The 18,208-nt window shown below is 56.0% G+C and overlaps 2 protein-coding genes across 6 annotated transcripts in view; both read right to left on the bottom strand.

Moving 5' to 3' along the window:
* Window positions 1-221: 221 nt before the first annotated feature.
* The window catches only part of LOC115398829 (far upstream element-binding protein 3-like), a 28,034-nt gene continuing 10,047 nt past the window's right edge, over window positions 222-18,208 (bottom strand). For 4 of the 5 annotated variants that reach the window (XM_030105827.1, XM_030105830.1, XM_030105828.1 and 1 more), the window contains exons 5-18: window positions 8,756-8,827; window positions 8,590-8,647; window positions 8,349-8,511; window positions 7,255-7,353; window positions 6,978-7,079; window positions 6,794-6,896; window positions 6,182-6,282; window positions 5,340-5,478; window positions 4,983-5,143; window positions 4,416-4,486; window positions 4,250-4,332; window positions 2,736-2,807; window positions 1,640-1,734; window positions 222-1,564 (exon numbers count right to left, since the gene is read on the bottom strand). In XM_030105827.1, the coding sequence (XP_029961687.1) occupies window positions 1,556-1,564; window positions 1,640-1,734; window positions 2,736-2,807; window positions 4,250-4,332; window positions 4,416-4,486; window positions 4,983-5,143; window positions 5,340-5,478; window positions 6,182-6,282; window positions 6,794-6,896; window positions 6,978-7,079; window positions 7,255-7,353; window positions 8,349-8,511; window positions 8,590-8,647; window positions 8,756-8,827 (1,328 nt within the window). In that variant the 3' untranslated portion in view covers window positions 222-1,555. The remainder of the gene's footprint in view (window positions 1,565-1,639; window positions 1,735-2,735; window positions 2,808-4,249; window positions 4,333-4,415; window positions 4,487-4,982; window positions 5,144-5,339; window positions 5,479-6,181; window positions 6,283-6,793; window positions 6,897-6,977; window positions 7,080-7,254; window positions 7,354-8,348; window positions 8,512-8,589; window positions 8,648-8,755; window positions 8,828-18,208) is intronic. The other variant, XM_030105831.1, reaches the window with a different exon arrangement.
* Window positions 10,891-12,381, bottom strand: LOC115398831 (uncharacterized). Its single transcript, XM_030105833.1, has 2 exons — window positions 11,353-12,381; window positions 10,891-11,301 (listed from the first exon to the last, which is right to left on the bottom strand). Exons 1-2 carry the CDS (start codon window positions 12,023-12,025, stop codon window positions 10,898-10,900), a joined length of 1,077 nt encoding a protein of 358 aa, XP_029961693.1. The 5' UTR covers window positions 12,026-12,381; the 3' UTR covers window positions 10,891-10,897.

Here is an 18,208-nt window from a genome sequence, read left to right as displayed (position 1 = left end):
TCTTGGTTAGAACAGAAGTCCAGGAACAGAACTCCACCGGGTTCTCTGGGGTTCTTGTCTGGTTCTAAAGCTGCACCGGTCCGGTTCTGCTGTTCATCTGGTCTGTGACCTGCTGGGGGCGCTGTGGAGGACCGCATGCTGACGCGAACAGCTGAGTGTGTGTGTGTGTGTGTGTGTGTGTGTGTGTGTGGGTGTGTGTGTGTGTGTGAAGGACAGCAGTCTGAAGGAGGAGTCTGTTTATTGGTTCTGCCGCTCCTCCGCTCCAGTAGAAAAATGTTACAGCTCCACATTAGAAAAACAACAGAAACCCAAGCCCCGCCCCCAGGGCCAGGGGGCGGGGCTTCAGATACAAACCCCGCCCCCAGGGCCAGGGGGCGGGGCGCCACCATACAAACCCCGCCCACTGCAGGAGGCAGGGCTTCACCATACAAACCCCGCCCACTGCAGGAGGCGGGGCTTCACCATACAAACCCCGCCCACTGCAGGACAGCGACAGCGAGCGTAGCAGCCAAAAAAACTAAACACAGGATTTAACTGCAGAGCTCCGCCCACTCCCCCATCTTCATCATCATCATCATCATCATCATCATCATCAGACACACGTACAACAAACACGCACTGATTCAACTCAACAGCAGAACACACACACACACACACACACACACACACACACACTCACACACACACACACACAGTTGGACACTGATGATCTGTTTATGATCTGATCTGATCTGATCTGATCCGGTCAGATCCGTCAGTCCGGTTCCGTCGTTGTTCCGCTGCAGGGTTCTGTCGGTTCTGGTCTGACGGAGGTTCTTCTGAGACGCTCCGTCAGCGGATCAGCATCCATCACAGGTGACCCTGACCTTTGACCTGCTGACCCCTCACCTCAATCCCCGCAGACCCTGGAATCCTGATGAAGAGACGATCTGAGGGTTTGGTTCTGTTCTGTTCTGGACCCGGCGACTGGGACCGGTCCGGGAAGGGTCAGACCTAGGGTCTGGGTCTGGGTCTGGGGGGAATCAGACCGTGGGTCCGTGTCCAGGTCCGGGTCCAGGTCTGGGGTCCGGGTCCGGGTCCAGGTCTGGGTCCGGGTCCAGGTCTGGGGTCCAGGTCCGGGTCCGGGTCCAGGTCTGGGGTCCAGGTCCGGGTCCGGGTCCAGGTCTGGGTCCGGGTACGCGTACGGAGACAGGAGCGTCCCACCATTCCTGGTTTTGGCGGGAAAATGAGGCGTGATCATGTGACACAGTAGAAGTTCGGGGGCGGAGGAACCGGAACCGGGACCAGGATCAGAACCGCAGACCGGCGGGCCGCCGGCGGGAGGAGGACGAGGGAGCGACGGAGAGCCCGGAGGTCTGATTAAAGCCACACGGAGAAACCTGGAAGTTCGTCTTAAAACCCAGAGAGCGGGACGGCCCGGCGAGAACCAGAACCAGGGACGAGTCCAGGACCAGATCCACTGGATCCCTTCAGTGAGTCCTCCAGAATCCCCAGGTCCCCGGGTCACCAGAGGTCTCCAGAGGTCCCGGGGGTCCCGGGGGTCCGCCGCCGGCCTCTAGTGGTCCTGAGGAGACAGGGATGACATCACACTCTGGAAACCAATGGCAGAGCTCCGAGCGGCTCAGGGGGGCGGGGCTACCTGGATCTGGGCGGGGTTCCACAGGTAAGGCTGCTGTCGGTAGTACTCTGCTAGAACCGCCCCGTAGTCCGGAACCGAGGTCTGGGAGGACTGGCCTGCACACACACACACACACACACACACACACTGAGGAAGTACACACACACAGAGGGAGGTACACACACACACACACACACACACACTGAGGAAGTACACACACAGAGGGAGGTACACACACACACACACACTGAGGAAGTACACACACACAGAGGGAGGTACACACACACACACACACTGAGGAAGTACACACACACAGAGGGAGGTACACACACACACACACACACACACTGAGGAAGTACACACACACAGAGGGAGGTACACACACACACACACACACACTGAGGAAGTACACACACAGAGGGAGGTACACACACACACACACTGAGGAAGTACACACACACAGAGGGAGGTACACACACACACACACACTGAGGAAGTACACACACACAGAGGGAGGTACACACACACACACACACACACTGAGGAAGTACACACACAGAGGGAGGTACACACACACACACACACTGAGGAAGTACACACACACAGAGGGAGGTACACACACACACACACACAGAGGAAGTACACACACAGAGGGAGGTACACACACACACACACACACAGAGGGAGGTACACACACACACACACAGAGGGAGGTACACACACACACACACACACACACACACACTGAGGAAGTACACACACACAGAGGGAGGTACACACACACAGAGGGAGGTACACACACACACACACTGAGGAAGTACACACACACACACAGAGGGAGGTACACACACACACACACACACACACACACACACACACAGAGGGAGGTGTACACACACACTGAGGAAGTACACACACACAGAGGGAGGTACACACACACACACACACACACTGAGGAAGTACACACACACAGAGGGAGGTACACACACACACACACACACACTGAGGAAGTACACACACACAGAGGGAGGTACACACACACACACACACACACACACACACACACACACACACAGAGGGAGGTACACACACACACACACACACACGGCGGTCGTACTCTGTTTCTTGTAGTAATCCTCCCAGGCCTTACTGTAGTCTGTCATCAAGCTCTGAGGCTGATTCTGCTGACCTGCTCACACACACACACACACACACACACACACACACACACACACACACACACACACACACACACACACACACACACACACACACAGACTGTTCAGGTCCCATGCGGTGTGGAGCCCGGGTTCCTCGGCCCGGCGGTTCCTCGGTTCTCGGTTCTCCAGAAGCTTCTGCTCTACATGGAGCTCAGACGTTTCATTACGTCATCATGAAGCTGTTTCCTGTTTCTGAACGGCGGCGGCGCCGAGAGATCAGTGACTTCACTGTCTCTCTCTGTCCACCAGAGTCTCTCTCTCTGTCCACCAGAGTCTCTCTCTCTGTCCACCAGAGTCTCTCTCTCTGTCCACCAGAGTCTCTCTCTCTCTGTCCACCAGAGTCTCTCTCTCTCTGTCCACCAGAGTCTCTCTCTCTCTGTCCACCAGAGTCTCTCTCTCTGTCCACCAGAGTCTCTCTCTCTGTCCACCAGAGACTCTCTCTCTCTGTCCACCAGAGTCTCTCTCTCTCTCTCCACCAGAGTCTCTCTCTCTCTCTCCGCCAGACTCTCTCTCTCTGTCCACCAGAGTCTCTCTCTCTGTCCACCAGAGTCTCTCTCTCTCTGTCCACCAGAGTCTCTCTCTCTGTCCACCAGAGTCTCTCTCTCTCTGTCCACCAGAGTCTCTCTCTCTCTGTCCACCAGAGTCTCTCTCTCTCTGTCCACCAGAGTCTCTCTCTCTCTGTCCACCAGAGTCTCTCTCTCTCTGTCCACCAGAGTCTCTCTCTCTGGTCCACCAGAGTCTCTCTCTCTCTGTCCACCAGAGTCTCTCTCTCTGTCCACCAGAGTCTCTCTCTCTGTCCACCAGAGTCTCTCTCTCTCTGTCCACCAGAGTCTCTCTCTCTCTGTCCACCAGAGTCTCTCTCTCTCTGTCCACCAGAGTCTCTCTCTCTGTCCACCAGAGTCTCTCTCTCTGTCCACCAGAGTCTCTCTCTCTCTGTCCACCAGAGTCTCTCTCTCTGTCCACCAGAGTCTCTCTCTCTCTGTCCACCAGAGTCTCTCTCTCTCTGTCCACCAGAGTCTCTCTCTCTCTGTCCACCAGAGTCTCTCTCTCTCTGTCCACCAGAGTCTCTCTCTCTCTGTCCACCAGTGTCTCTCTCTCTCTGGGTGTCTCTGTGGAGCCATCAGGCTGGAGCTCCGCCTACTTTCACCTTTCCCGTCACGTTCTGTCTGCTGTGGCGCTCTGGAGCGTGCTACACCGCCGCCGCCTGCGAGCAACGTGCAACGCCGTCTCAGAATCTGGCTGCTAGCGGACGTCCGGATCCTGGCGGACAGGAAGTCATGACGACGTTTACGTCACGCGGACCGACGCGCAACGCGCAGCCACAAGGACGTGGAGGTGAAGCATGGACGGGCCTTGTGTGTGTGTGTGTGTGTGTGTGTGTGTGTGTGTGTGTGTGTGTGTGTGTGCTCACCAGGGTCCTGCTGGGCGGGGCTCTGCCAGCCGGTCTGGTAGCTGTTTCCTCCCCAGACTCCGGTCATGAAGGCGTGGCCGCTGCTGCAGGAGGACAGGGTTAGAGCATCTTCCTGCTGCAGCAGCAGGGTGTGTGTGTGTGTGTGTGTGTGTGTGTGTGTGTGTACTTCTGGTGTGCCGCGGGGCCCTGGGCGAAAGGGCTGAAACCAAAGCCTCCGTTGCTGATGACCCCTGACCCCTGCAGGAGAAACGAGCTTCATCAGAGGAGTCTGAGCTGATCTGGATCAGGCTGATCTGGATCAGGCTGATCTGGATCAGCTCCAGACTGAAGAACAGTCAGCTGATCTGGATCAGGCTGATCTGGATCAGCTCCAGACTGAAGAACAGTCAGCTGATCTGGATCAGGCTGATCAGCCTGATCCAGATCAGCTGACTGACGGTTCTTCAGTGTGGACTCGCTGTCCCCAGGTTCTGGCTCTGACCCCCGTCCCCAGGTTCTGGCTCTGACCCCCGTCCCCAGGTTCTGGCTCTGACCCCCGTCCCCAGGTTCTGGTTCTGACCCCCGTCCCCAGGTTCTGGTTCTGCCCCCGTCCCCAGGTTCTGGCTCTGACCCCCGTCCCCAGGTTCTGGCTCTGACCCCCGTCCCCAGGTTCTGGCTCTGACCCCCGTCCCCAGGTTCTGGTTCTGCCCCCGTCCCCAGGTTCTGGCTCTGCCCCCCGGTCCCGGTTCCGTACCCCGATCTTGTCGTCGATGAGCTGGCGGGCGACCTCCATCTGCTGGGCGGAGCCTCTGATGGTGAAGACGCGGGTGTTGGGGTCGGTGGAGGGGGGCGGGTTCCTCTGCAGCTCCACGTGGGCTCCAGACTGCTGGTTGATGTTCTTGATGGTTTCTCCTCCTGGAGAACCGAGAACCGGAGTCAAAACCAGGAACCGCTACTGCTAACCGCTACTGTTAGCCTGTAATGCTACTGCTAGCCTCTGCTGCTAACCGGCTGTTCTCTAGTGTCTGCTGATGTCACTGATTGAACCAATCAGAGGAGAGAGGATAAAGCCCCGGGTTCCACACTGAAGGTTCCACACTGAAGGTTCTACCTTTGCCGATGACCAGGCCACACTTGTCAGCAGGGATGGTGTAGGTCACTTCCTGTAGGGGGCCGGGAGAGCCCATCGTCCAATCAGAGCGGCCCCTGAGCCGGCCGCCCCGCAGAGACACGCCCACTCCGTCTCGCTCCTGGAGAACCGCCAAAGACAGACCAGCTGAGAACCAGCCGGGGAACGTTCCGGGCCTCAGGTTCATCTGCGGAACTCTGAGTGACGCCGGGCGGGTTCTGGAGGAGGTTCTGGAGGGGTTCTGGAGGAGGTTCTGGAGGGGGTTCTGGAGGAGGTTTTGGAGGGGGTTCTGGAGGGGGTTCTGGAGGGGGTTCTGGAGGAGGGTCTGGAGGGGGTTCTGGAGGAGGTTCTGGAGGGGGTTCTGGAGGAGGTTCTGGAGGGGGTTCTGGAGGAGGTTCTGGAGGGGGTTCTGGAGGGGGTTCTGGAGGAGGTTCTGGAGGAGGGTCTGGAGGGGGTTCTGGAGGAGGTTCTGGAGGGGGTTCTGGAGGAGGTTCTGGAGGGGGTTCTGGAGGAGGTTCTGGAGGGGGTTCTGGAGGAGGGTCTGGAGGAGGTTCTGGAGGAGGTTCTGGAGGAGGTTCTGGAGGAGGGTCTGGAGGAGGGTCTGGAGGGGGTTCTGGAGGAGGGTCTGGAGGGGGTTCTGGAGGAGGTTCTGGAGGAGGGTCTGGAGGAGGTTCTGGAGGGGGTTCTGGAGGGGGTTCTGGAGGGGGTTCTGGAGGAGGTTCTGGAGGAGGTTCTGGAGGAGGGTCTGGAGGAGGTTCTGGAGGAGGTTCTGGAGGGGGTTCTGGAGGGGGTTCTGGAGGGGGTTCTGGAGGGGGTTCTGGTACCTGGGCGGTCTGGATGAGCTCGTTGATGAGGTGCACGGCGTGCTGGCAGCGGTCCGGGTGGCCCATCACCATGGCAACACGTTCTGGACTGATCCCGTCGTCTGGAAGGAGGGAGGAAGCGTCAGAACGTGGAGCGCTGGGGCTCTGGTGGGCGGAGTGACGTTTAGCTCCGCCCAAAAAAATCAGAAACGTAAAAACCATCCGGTTCTGCAGGGTTCTGCAGGGTTCTACAGGGTTCTGCAGGGTTCTACAGGGTTCTGCAGGGTTCTACAGGGTTCTGCAGGGTTCTACAGGGTTCTGCAGGGTTCTGCAGGGTTCTACCTGTTAAAGGATCCTCTCCTACCGCTTGTTTTTAGCGTCTTATTCTGTTTTAGTCCACCCTGTGACTCCGCCCCTCTACAGCTGACTCTCAGCCCGTGGCTCCGCCCCCTTCACAGCTGACTCTCAGACCGTGGCTCCGCCCCCTCTACAGCTGACTCTCAGCCCGTGGCTCCGCCCCTCTACAGCTGACTCTCAGCCCGTGGCTCCGCCCCTCTACAGCTGACTGGCAGCCCGTGGCTCCGCCCCCTCTACAGCTGACTCTCAGCCCGTGGCTCCGCCCCCGGACTCCACCTGCTTTGAACTGGATCCGGACTCCGGCGTCGTTCTGGATCTTCTTGATCATCTCTCCGTTGCGGCCGATCACGATCCCCACGGCGAACCTCGGGACGGGAACCTGCAGAAGCGCCAGGACATCAGACCAGAGCCGGGCCGAGAGCAGACCCGGGTTCCGGGTTCAGGGTTCCGGGGCGCTCACGTCCAGGTTGGTTCCTCCGAGGCGGCCGCCGAAGTCTCCGCGACCCGGCCGGAAGTCTCCGTCCTTCTCCCGGATCACCTCCAGCACCAGCTCCCGCGCCGCCTGCAACAGACCCCGCCCACCGTGAGACCTGGCCCCGCCCCTGGGACCGGGACTGGAACCACGGGTAACCCGGGACCGAGACCACAGGGAACCGGCACCACGGGGAACCCGGGACCGAGACCACGGGGAACCTGGGACCGGGACCACGGGGAACCCGGGAGCGCACTCAGCTGACCTGGACTTTGTACGGATCTCCAGAGATGCGCAGAGGTTTGTCGGCTCCGGTCGGCATCGGTCCGTCCTGGATCATCATCATCTTCACTCCGGCTCGCTCCTGGAACCGGGGAACCGGGGGACCGGGGGACCCGGAGGACCCGGAGGAACCGGGGGAAACAGAACCACATCACAGCGGTCAGCTCTGAGAACGCGGGTCTCACCTGGTCTCCCTGACGTGGAACGTGGACCGGGTCTATAGAGAAGAACCGCGGTTCCAGACTGCGAGGAACCGTATCGAGGCCTTCAGTCTGACCTGAGGCTGGTTCTTGAATCTGGACCTGGATGAAGAACTCGTGGAACCGTTCCCACTGAGCCAAACCGGCTCCCTGGACCAGAACCCGCTCTGCCCCGCAGCTCCTGCTGCCTTCAGGGACACTCCGTAAAAGCAGCTGCTGACAGACGCCACCGGAGTCTCAGCAGCTGCTAGCTTAGCTGTTAGCTTAGCTGTTAGCTTAGTTGTTAGCTTAGCTGTTAGCTTAGTTGTTAGCTTAGCTGTTAGCTTAGCTGTTAGCTTAGCTGTTAGCTTAGCTGTTAGCTTAGCTGTTAGCTTAGTTGTTAGCTTAGCTGTTAGCTTAGTTGTTAGCTTAGCTGTTAGCTTAGTTGTTAGCTTAGCTGTTAGCTTAGTTGTTAGCTTAGCTGTTAGCTTAGTTGTTAGTTTAGCTGTTAGCCACCGACGAACACGGACCATTAAAAAGAAAAAAAAAAAAAGAAATGGCCAGAAATCCAGTTGCCGACCCCTGACCTACGATCTGGACCTGGTCTGGATTCAGAGTAACTTGACTTCTGTTTAGAAACTACTTCCTGTTCCATGTTTTCACCATGTGCCGTGGTAACCACGGTAACCACGGTAACCACCAAGACACGTTCTGCTGGAATTCATGTCAAATTAAACCGTGATATGAAGCTTAGACCCCGCCCCCCCGCCCCGCCCCCCCGGAACCACACAGACCCAGAACCTCCTAACCTGCAGGCCCTGTTCCTCCCTGTCCCATCATGTCCACCAAGAACCCCAGCCCTGACCCAAACCCGGTCCGGACCCAGACCCGGACCCACCTGCAGCTGCTTGATGGTGTCTCCTCCTCGCCCGATCACCAGCCCCACCTTGCTGGCCGGGATCAGCATCTCCTGGACCGAGGCCCCGCCCTCCCCGTCGCCGTGGAAACCGGGCCCGTTCCTGCAGCGGTCCACGATCTGGACCAGCAGCCGCTTGGCCTGCCTGCAAGCAGAGGACCGTGAGCCGCAGTTCCCCGGGTCCGGGTCCGGGTCCGGTAGCGTTCCGCGTTCAGACACTCACTCGATGCTCTCGGGGGTCCCGGTCAGGGAACAGGGCCGCTCCGCCAGACCGCCGCCGTCTGCAGGGACAGGGACACACCTGGTCTTCAGCAGGACCCAGCAGGACCCAGCAGGACCCAGCAGGGCCCAGCAGGACCCAGCAGAACCGGGACAGCTGGCTCACTCACCGGCGGCGATCTGGATCTTGCAGCCGGACTCCAGCTGGATCCTGGTGATCTGCTCCCCGCCCCGGCCGATGACTGAGGAGGAAGGAGAACCGGTCAGCGGTCTGAGAGCCGGCCTCTGTGCAAACCGTCCACCTGTCCTTCACGTGTCTCCTGCTGGTCTCCTGAGTGTCTCCTGAGTGTCTCCTGGGTGTCTCCTGGGTGTCTCCTGAGTGTCTTCTGAGTGTGTCCTGAGTGTCTCCTGCGTGTCTCCTGAATGTCTTCTGGGTGTCTCCTGAGTGTCTTCTGAGTGTGTCCTGAGTGTCTCCTGCGTGTCTCCTGAATGTCTTCTGGGTGTCTCCTGAGTGTCTTCTGAGTGTGTCCTGAGTGTCTCCTGCGTGTCTCCTGAATGTCTCCCGAGTGTCTCCTGCGTGTCTCCTGAATGTCTCCTGAGTGTCTCCTGCGTGTCTCCTGAATGTCTTCTGGGTGTCTCCTGAGTGTCTTCTGAGTGTGTCCTGAGTGTCTCCTGCGTGTCTCCTGAATGTCTCCCGAGTGTCTCCTGCGTGTCTCCTGAATGTCTTCTGAGTGTCTCCTGAGTGTCTCCTCCGTGTCTCCTGAGTGTAGTGCTGGACAAAATTTCGATATCAATATATACGGCGGTATATTTTGATTCAATAACAGTGATCTGAGTTTTAAACACATTTTGGATACAGTGCGTTACAGTCAGCGTTTCAGTCACTAACTGCTGCTCACGGCGCCGCCGATTCAAGCCGAGCAGAAAGCGCCGCAGAGCGATCAGAGCTCTGCAGCCACAGCGGGCCGTCCTCGGCTCAGGCTACAGGCTGAGCTCCACCGCCGTGAGGTTGAGCTCCAAAATGAGAACTGGTGATGTGAACGCAACTGAACAAGCTTCACAAGCTAATCTGTGGCTGCGAAATAATAAATCGTGACAACGAAATACTAATTAGTGGCCACGAATTAGGAATATCATTCACTGAACAGTCCAGTGAAGTCAGCAGCATGTTGACAGATGAGGACTTTCGGTCTCAATAAGTCTTTAACTAAACGTCAGAGACACAGAGGAGCCTCCGTCCCGCCGCTGTGAGCTGGACCACAGGCTGCAAGCGTCTGTCGATCTGATGTATAACCTGTAATATTTACATTATGGTGTAATCAAGGTATCGTGTGAAACTATCCAAGGTAAGGGGGACATTGTCGCCACAGGGGGGGGGGTTAAGGATTGTTTTCCTTTGTTATGTTTTTTTTGGGGGGGGGGGTGTTTTTCCATTTGCTTGTTTGCATGAACTACAGTTTTCTTAAAATATTTGTCAATGTTCTTATAATTGCGTACTCTGCACCTTTTTCAAATAAACAGTTGATTATAAAAAAAAAGTGTCTGTCTGTCAAGCATCAGAAACAATATTGATTTCTGCAGCAGCCGTGGTGCTGCGGGGTTCAGGGACCGTCCACAAGACGCTGCAACACTGAAGACAAAAGAAAACCAGTACAGGGACTCACTGCAGTGTCACCATGATCACTGCAACCTGCAGCAGTTCTGTACGGAACTTTAGTCATTCTGAGCACTTTCATTTTCTCTCGTGTCTCCTGAGTGTCTCCTGAGTGTCTCGTGTCTCCTGAGTGTCTCCTGCGTGTCTCCTGAGTGTCTCCTGCGTGTCTCGTGTCTCCTGAGTGTCTCCTGCGTGTCTCCTGAGTGTCTCCTGCATGTCTCGTGTCTCCTGAGTGTCTCCTGAGTGTCTCCTGCGTGTCTCCTGAGTGTCTCCTGAGTGTCTCCTGCGTGTCTCCTGCGTGTCTCCTGAGTGTCTCCTGAGTGTCTCCTGAGTGTCTCCTGAGTGTCTCCTGCGTGTCTCCTGAGTGTCTCCTGAGTGTCTCCTGAGTGTCTCGTGTCTCCTGCGTGTCTCCTGAGTGTCTCGTGTCTCCTGCGTCTCGTGTCTCCTGCGTGTCTCCTGAGTGTCTCGTGTCTCCTGAGTGTTTCCTGGGTGTCTCGTGTCTCCTGTGTGTCTCCTGCGTGTCTCGTGTCTCCTGAGTGTCTCCTGCGTGTCTCGTGTCTCCTGAGTGTCTCCTGCTTGTCTCCTGTGTCTCCTGAGTGTCTCCTGCGTGTCTCCTGAGTCCAGCCGTCTCCGCTGCCTTCATGTGAACGACCGAGTTTCAGTTTTCCGCAGCAGCTCCAGTCACCTGAACGCAGCAGCTAGCTAGCGGAGGAGGAGTGTCGCTAAACCGGAGCGGAGCCGGTGTTCTGGAAGAACTGGTTTCCCTGGTAACTGGCGACCGGGGGTCTTTCACGTCCCTCGTTGCTGACAGCCCGTGGTACCGGTGTGGTACGGTGAGGCCGTGCCGCCGGCCCAACATGGCCGCGGCGTTGCACCGCGGACCTCGCCTGCACCCCCTGGTCGTGAAGGCGGACGGGATCGTCGCCGACCTGAGGGAGGACATCGCCGGCTGTGGGAGGAGCTCAGGGACAAAGACGATCTGCTGGACCGGGCCCGGACGCTGGCCGAGGGACAATCCACGCTCATCTCGTCCTTCATGAACAGCGGCGCTCCAGCTCCCTGGCTCCTCCTGCTCCACACCGGACCATCGGCGCTCCTGGGCGGCGGCGGCGGTGTGGGGCCGCAAGCCTAAGCCCACCGCGGCGTCGCCCCCACTGCCCCTCTCCAACCGCTTCCATGCCCTGACCCAGCACCACGACGACAGCCCGGCGGGTGGTGAGGGTCCGCGGCCTGATGCGGCCTCTGCTGCTCCCGCGTCCTCTGGCGGGTCCGCCGCTCCCCACTTCAACAACCCGGAAGTCACGCCGCCAGACGCCGCCAGACGCCGCCAGACACCGCCAGGCCACGTCGTCGCTCCGCCACGGCCCTGGACCACACCGCAGCCCCGGAGACTGCTCCCTGCGCCGTGGTCCCGGCCCCGGAGACGGATCACTCCGCCGCGGCCCTGGAGCCGGACCGCTTCCCGCCGGTCCCGGAGCGGCGGCGATCGCCCCGGACCGCGGCCTCCGCTGCCCGCCTGAGGCTGATCAGGGAGGCGGTGAGGAGACACCCCGGGAGCCACCGCCACCGCCGCGGGGAGAACCGGGACCAGGACCAGGGCCAGGACCACCGCTCCAGTAGCGAGGTTGCTGCTGGCGGCGCCGCTGCACCGGCGGAGCGCTCCCCAGCCCTGGCCCCGCCCCCTCTTCTCCCCCACGTCACTCCTGGTTGGGGACAGTAGCTTCAGGAATATTAGCTTCTTTAACGCCGTCACGCGGCGTCTTCCTGGTGCTGCTGTCCCCACCATCCTCCACGGACTCCCGGAGCTCCTGCGGTCCCTCCCCTCCGCTGTCCGCCGGGTCGTCGTCCACGTCGGCGCTAACGCCACGGCCCGGCGGCAGCCAGGTCACCAGGCAGGATTTTAAAGACCTTTCTAACCTGGTGGAGAGCTGTGGGAGGGCGGTCTTTATCTCTGGACCTTTGCCGACCTTCAGCGGCGCCGAGCTTCTCCAGACGGCTCAGCCTCGACACCTGGCTCTCCAGCGCTCCTGCTCAGCCTCCAGCTTTTTACCACCAGGACGGACTTCAGCCGAGCCGCTGGCCGCTCCGTCTCAGCAGGGAACATTCAGCCACAGTCCACCCCCCCCCCGCTGACTGACTACCTGGAAGACCCCCATCCACCACACACCGCACACACCCCTCACACACCCTCACTGCCCCGGACACACCACACACACCCCTCACACACCCTCACTGCCCCGGACACACCACACACACCCCTCACACACCCTCACTGCCCCGGACACACCACACACACCCCTCACACACCCTCACTGCCCCGGACACACCACACACACCCCTCACACACCCTCACTGCCCCGGACACACCACACACACCCCTCACACACCCTCACTGCCCCGGACACACCACACACACCCCTCACACACCCTCACTGCCCCGGACACACCACACACTGTCCACAGCGTCCCTGTCCTCACCTCCTCCAGACACCACGTCCCTCAGACTGTTCTTAAACAACAAAGGACTCTTTTATCAGTGAAACTCCACCGAGAGCCACATCCAGCCCCACCATGAACATGGTGCTGCTGAATGTGGCTCTCTCTGAAACAAATCCTTTATTATTAATGATCTTATTTTAGACAGTAACTCAGACGCTCTGCTTCTCACTGAGACACGGCGGCTCTGAGCTCCTGTTCTCCTCACTGAGCCCCCCCCCCCCCCCCCAGTTTAACTCTTTATCTTCCAGCAGACAGGCTGAGAGGCTGGAGGGACGGCTGCATTTTAAAAACCTCATTCAGTGTGTGTGCAGCGGCTTTTAACAGTTTTACCTCCTTTGAGCACCACGCCTTTGTTTCTAGCAGTCCCCCATCCTGCTGAACAGAGTCCAGACCCCCTCAGTACTCCAGACCCCCTCAGTACTCTAGACCCCCTCAGTACTCTAGACCCCCTCAGTACTCCAGACCCCCTCAGTACTCCAGACCCCCTCAGTACTCTAGACCCCCTCAGTACTCTAGTCTTTTTATTAGTGAATTTTCAGAACTTTTAACAATAATTCATTCTAAGTATAGTAGAATTTTAATAACTGGTGATTTTAACCTACATGTTGACGACATCTCAGACTCAATGTCCAGAGAATTTTTAAACCTTTTAAACTGTTTAGATTTTAAACAGCATGTCACACAACAGAGGACACACCCTGGACCTGGTTCTAACCCCTGGACCTGGTTCTAACCCCCTGGACCTGGTTCTGACCCCCTGGACCTGGTTCTAACCCCCTGGACCTGGTTCTGACCCGGTCTGTCCATCAGTGTGTCCTCTGGTGTTGACCTGGCTGTGTCTGACCACTGCTGTGTGTTTTTAACATCACCAGGTTTAACCAGCAGGGGGCCCCGGTGAGAGCAGTGAGGAGACCTGCCTTCCTCCTGAAGTGGCTGCAGATCTTATCCAGACCTTACAGAGCCCTCCTGCTGGGGTTCTACCTGCATCCTGTGGTTTTATCGTTGATGATTTTAACAGTAAACTGAAGTCCAGTCTGGACTCGGTCGCTCCACTTTTAACTAAAACAATCAAGGGCCACCCCTTGGAAAAACGATGCAAACGATGCAAAAACGATGCAATCATCACACTGGAAAGAAACTGCAGGAGAGCTGAGAGGTGGAGGAAATCCAAGTTGACTGTTCATCACCAGATCCTACGTCAACAACTCAAAATCTACAATAATGCTGAACGACACTCAGCTGTTCATCAGCTTCCATAGTTACGCTGACGACACTCAGCTGTTCATCAGTTTCCATAGTTACGCTGACGACACTCAGCTGTTCATCAGTTTCCATAGTTACGCTGACGACACTCAGCTGTTCATCAGTTTCCATAGCTACGCTGACGACACTCAGCTGTTCATCAGTTTCCATAGCTACGCTGACGACACTCAGCTGTTCATCAGTTTCCATAGTTACGCTGACGACACTCAGCTGTTCATCAGTTTCCATAGCTACGCTGACGATACTCAGCTGTTCATCAGTTTCCATAGTTACGCTGATGACACTCAGCTGTTCATCAGTTTCCATAGCTACGCTGACGACACTCAGCTGTTCATCAGTTTCCATAGCTACGCTGACGACACTCAGCTGTTCATCAGTTTCCATAGTTACGCTGACGACACTCAGCTGTTCATCAGTTTCCATAGCTACGCTGACGATACTCAGCTGTTCATCAGTTTCCATAGTTACGCTGATGACACTCAGCTGTTCATCAGTTTCCATAGCTACGCTGATGACACTAAGCTGTTCATCAGTTTCCATGGTTACGCTGACGACACTCAGCTGTTCATCAGTTTCCATAGCTACGCTGATGACACTCAGCTGTTCATCAGTTTCCATAGTTACGCTGATGACACTCAGCTGTTCATCAGTTTCCATGGTTACGCTGACGACACTCAGCTGTTCATCAGTTTCCATAGTTACGCTGACGACACTCAGCTGTTCATCAGTTTCCATAGCTACGCTGACGACACTCAGCTGTTCATCAGTTTCCATAGCTACGCTGACGACACTCAGCTGTTCATCAGTTTCCATAGTTACGCTGACGACACTCAGCTGTTCATCAGTTTCCATAGCTACGCTGACGATACTCAGCTGTTCATCAGTTTCCATAGTTACGCTGATGACACTCAGCTGTTCATCAGTTTCCATAGCTACGCTGATGACACTCAGCTGTTCATCAGTTTCCATGGTTACGCTGACGACACTCAGCTGTTCATCAGTTTCCATAGCTACGCTGATGACACTCAGCTGTTCATCAGTTTCCATAGCTACGCTGACGACACTCAGCTGTTCATCAGTTTCCATAGCTACGCTGACGACACTCAGCTGTTCATCAGTTTCCATAGTTACGCTGACGACACTCAGCTGTTCATCAGTTTCCATAGCTACGCTGACGATACTCAGCTGTTCATCAGTTTCCATAGTTACGCTGATGACACTCAGCTGTTCATCAGTTTCCATAGCTACGCTGATGACACTAAGCTGTTCATCAGTTTCCATGGTTACGCTGACGACACTCAGCTGTTCATCAGTTTCCATAGCTACGCTGATGACACTCAGCTGTTCATCAGTTTCCATAGTTACGCTGATGACACTCAGCTGTTCATCAGTTTCCATGGTTACGCTGACGACACTCAGCTGTTCATCAGTTTCCATAGCTACGCTGACGATACTCAGCTGTTCATCAGTTTCCATAGTTACGCTGATGACACTCAGCTGTTCATCAGTTTCCATAGCTACGCTGATGACACTCAGCTGTTCATCAGCTTCCATAGTTACGCTGATGACACTCAGCTGTTCATCAGTTTCCATAGCTACGCTGATGACACTCAGCTGTTCATCAGTTTCCATAGTTACGCTGATGACACTCAGCTGTTCATCAGTTTCCATGGTTACGCTGACGACACTCAGCTGTTCATCAGTTTCCATAGCTACGCTGACGACACTCAGCTGTTCATCAGCTTCCATAGCTACGCTGACGACACTCAGCTGTTCATCAGTTTCCATAGTTACGCTGACGACACTCAGCTGTTCATCAGTTTCCATAGTTACGCTGACGACACTCAGCTGTTCATCAGTTTCCATAGCTACGCTGACGACACTCAGCTGTTCATCAGTTTCCATAGCTACGCTGACGACACTCAGCTGTTCATCAGTTTCCATAGTTACGCTGATGACACTCAGCTGTTCATCAGTTTCCATGGTTACGCTGACGACACTCAGCTGTTCATCAGTTTCCATAGCTACGCTGACGATACTCAGCTGTTCATCAGTTTCCATAGTTACGCTGATGACACTCAGCTGTTCATCAGTTTCCATAGCTACGCTGATGACACTCAGCTGTTCATCAGTTTCCATGGTTACGCTGACGACACTCAGCTGTTCATCAGTTTCCATAGCTACGCTGATGACACTCAGCTGTTCATCAGTTTCCATAGTTACGCTGATGACACTCAGCTGTTCATCAGTTTCCATGGTTACTCTGACGACACTCAGCTGTTCATCAGTTTCCATAGCTACGCTGATGACACTCAGCTGTTCATCAGTTTCCATAGTTACGCTGATGACACTCAGCTGTTCATCAGTTTCCATGGTTACGCTGACGACTAAGCTGTTCATCAGTTTCCATAGCTACGCTGACGACACTCAGCTGTTCATCAGTTTCCATAGCTACGCTGACGACACTCAGCTGTTCATCAGTCTCCATGGTTACTCTGATGAGGCTCAGCTGTTCATGGCCGTGTCTCCTGGTGACTCCGGGCCAATAGAAACCCTTTTGAACTGTATTTCAGACATCAAGTCATGGATGCAGTGAATTTCCTGCAGCTCCACCAGGACCAGACTGAGGTTTTAGTTTTCGGTCCTGAAGGTCAGAGAGAGAAACTTTTACCAAAATGATCAGATTTTAAACCAGAACAATCAGTTAAGAACTTGGGCCTGATTTTTGACTCTGAGCTACATTTTATTCCACACATTAAAAACATAACTAAGATTGGATTTTATCATCTTAAGAATAAAGCCGAGTCGCCCGTTTCTCTCTCAGCCAGCAGGAGGCGCTAATGCAGCTTTTATCTCCTGTAGGTCAGATTACTGTAATGCCTTGCTCTCTGGTCTGAAACAAAAAGAACATTTCAAACCTGCAACTGTTACAAAACTCAGCCGCCGTGCTGACGAGGACCAGGGGGCGGAGCCACATCACAGTGGTTTAACGTCCTGATAGGACCAGGGGGCGGAGCCACATCACAGTGGTTTAACGTCCTGATAGGACCAGGGGGCGGAGCCACATCACAGTGGTTTAAAGTCCTGATAGGACCAGGGGGCGGAGCCACATCACAGCGGTTTAAAGTCCTGATAGGACCAGGGGGCGGAGCCACATTACAGTGGTTTAACGTCCTGATAGGACCAGGGGGCGGAGCCACATCACAGTGGTTTAAAGTCCTGATAGGACCAGGGGGCGGAGCCACATCACAGCGGTTTAAAGTCCTGATAGGACCAGGGGGCGGAGCCACATTACAGTGGTTTAACGTCCTGATAGGACCAGGGGGCGGAGCCACATCACAGCGGTTTAAAGTCCTGATAGGACCAGGGGGCGGAGCCACATCACAGTGGTTTAACGTCCTGATAGGACCAGGGGGCGGAGCCACATCACAGTGGTTTAACGTCCTGATAGGACCAGGGGGCGGAGCCACATTACAGCGGTTTAACGTCCTGATAGGACCAGGGGGCGGAGCCACATTACACTGGTTTAACGTCCTGATAGGACCAGGGGGCGGAGCCACATTACACTGGTTTAATGTCCTGATAGGACCAGGGGGCGGAGCCACATTACACTGGTTTAATGTCCTGATAGGACCAGGGGGCGGAGCCACATTACGTCGGTTTAACGTCCTGATAGGACCAGGGGGCGGAGCCACATCACAGTGGTTTAACGTCCTGATAGGACCAGGGGGCGGAGCCACATCACAGTGGTTTAACGTCCTGATAGGACCAGGGGGCGGAGCCACATCACAGTGGTTTAAAGTCCTGATAGGACCAGGGGGCGGAGCCACATCACAGCGGTTTAAAGTCCTGATAGGACCAGGGGGCGGAGCCACATTACAGCGGTTTAACGTCCTGATAGGACCAGGGGGCGGAGCCACATTACACTGGTTTAACGTCCTGATAGGACCAGGGGGCGGAGCCACATTACACTGGTTTAATGTCCTGATAGGACCAGGGGGCGGAGCCACATTACACTGGTTTAATGTCCTGATAGGACCAGGGGGCGGAGCCACATTACGTCGGTTTAACGTCCTGATAGGACCAGGGGGCGGAGCCACATTACGTCGGTTTAACGTCCTGATAGGACCAGGGGGCGGAGCCACATTACGTCGGTTTAACGTCCTGACAGGACCAGGGGGCGGAGTCACATTACGTCGGTTTAACG

Source organism: Salarias fasciatus, chromosome 12, assembly GCF_902148845.1.
Source record: "Salarias fasciatus chromosome 12, fSalaFa1.1, whole genome shotgun sequence".
NCBI lineage: Eukaryota > Metazoa > Chordata > Actinopteri > Blenniiformes > Blenniidae > Salarias > Salarias fasciatus.
Note: the sequence above shows the minus strand (reverse complement) of the source record. Positions and strands in the feature narration are given on the sequence as shown.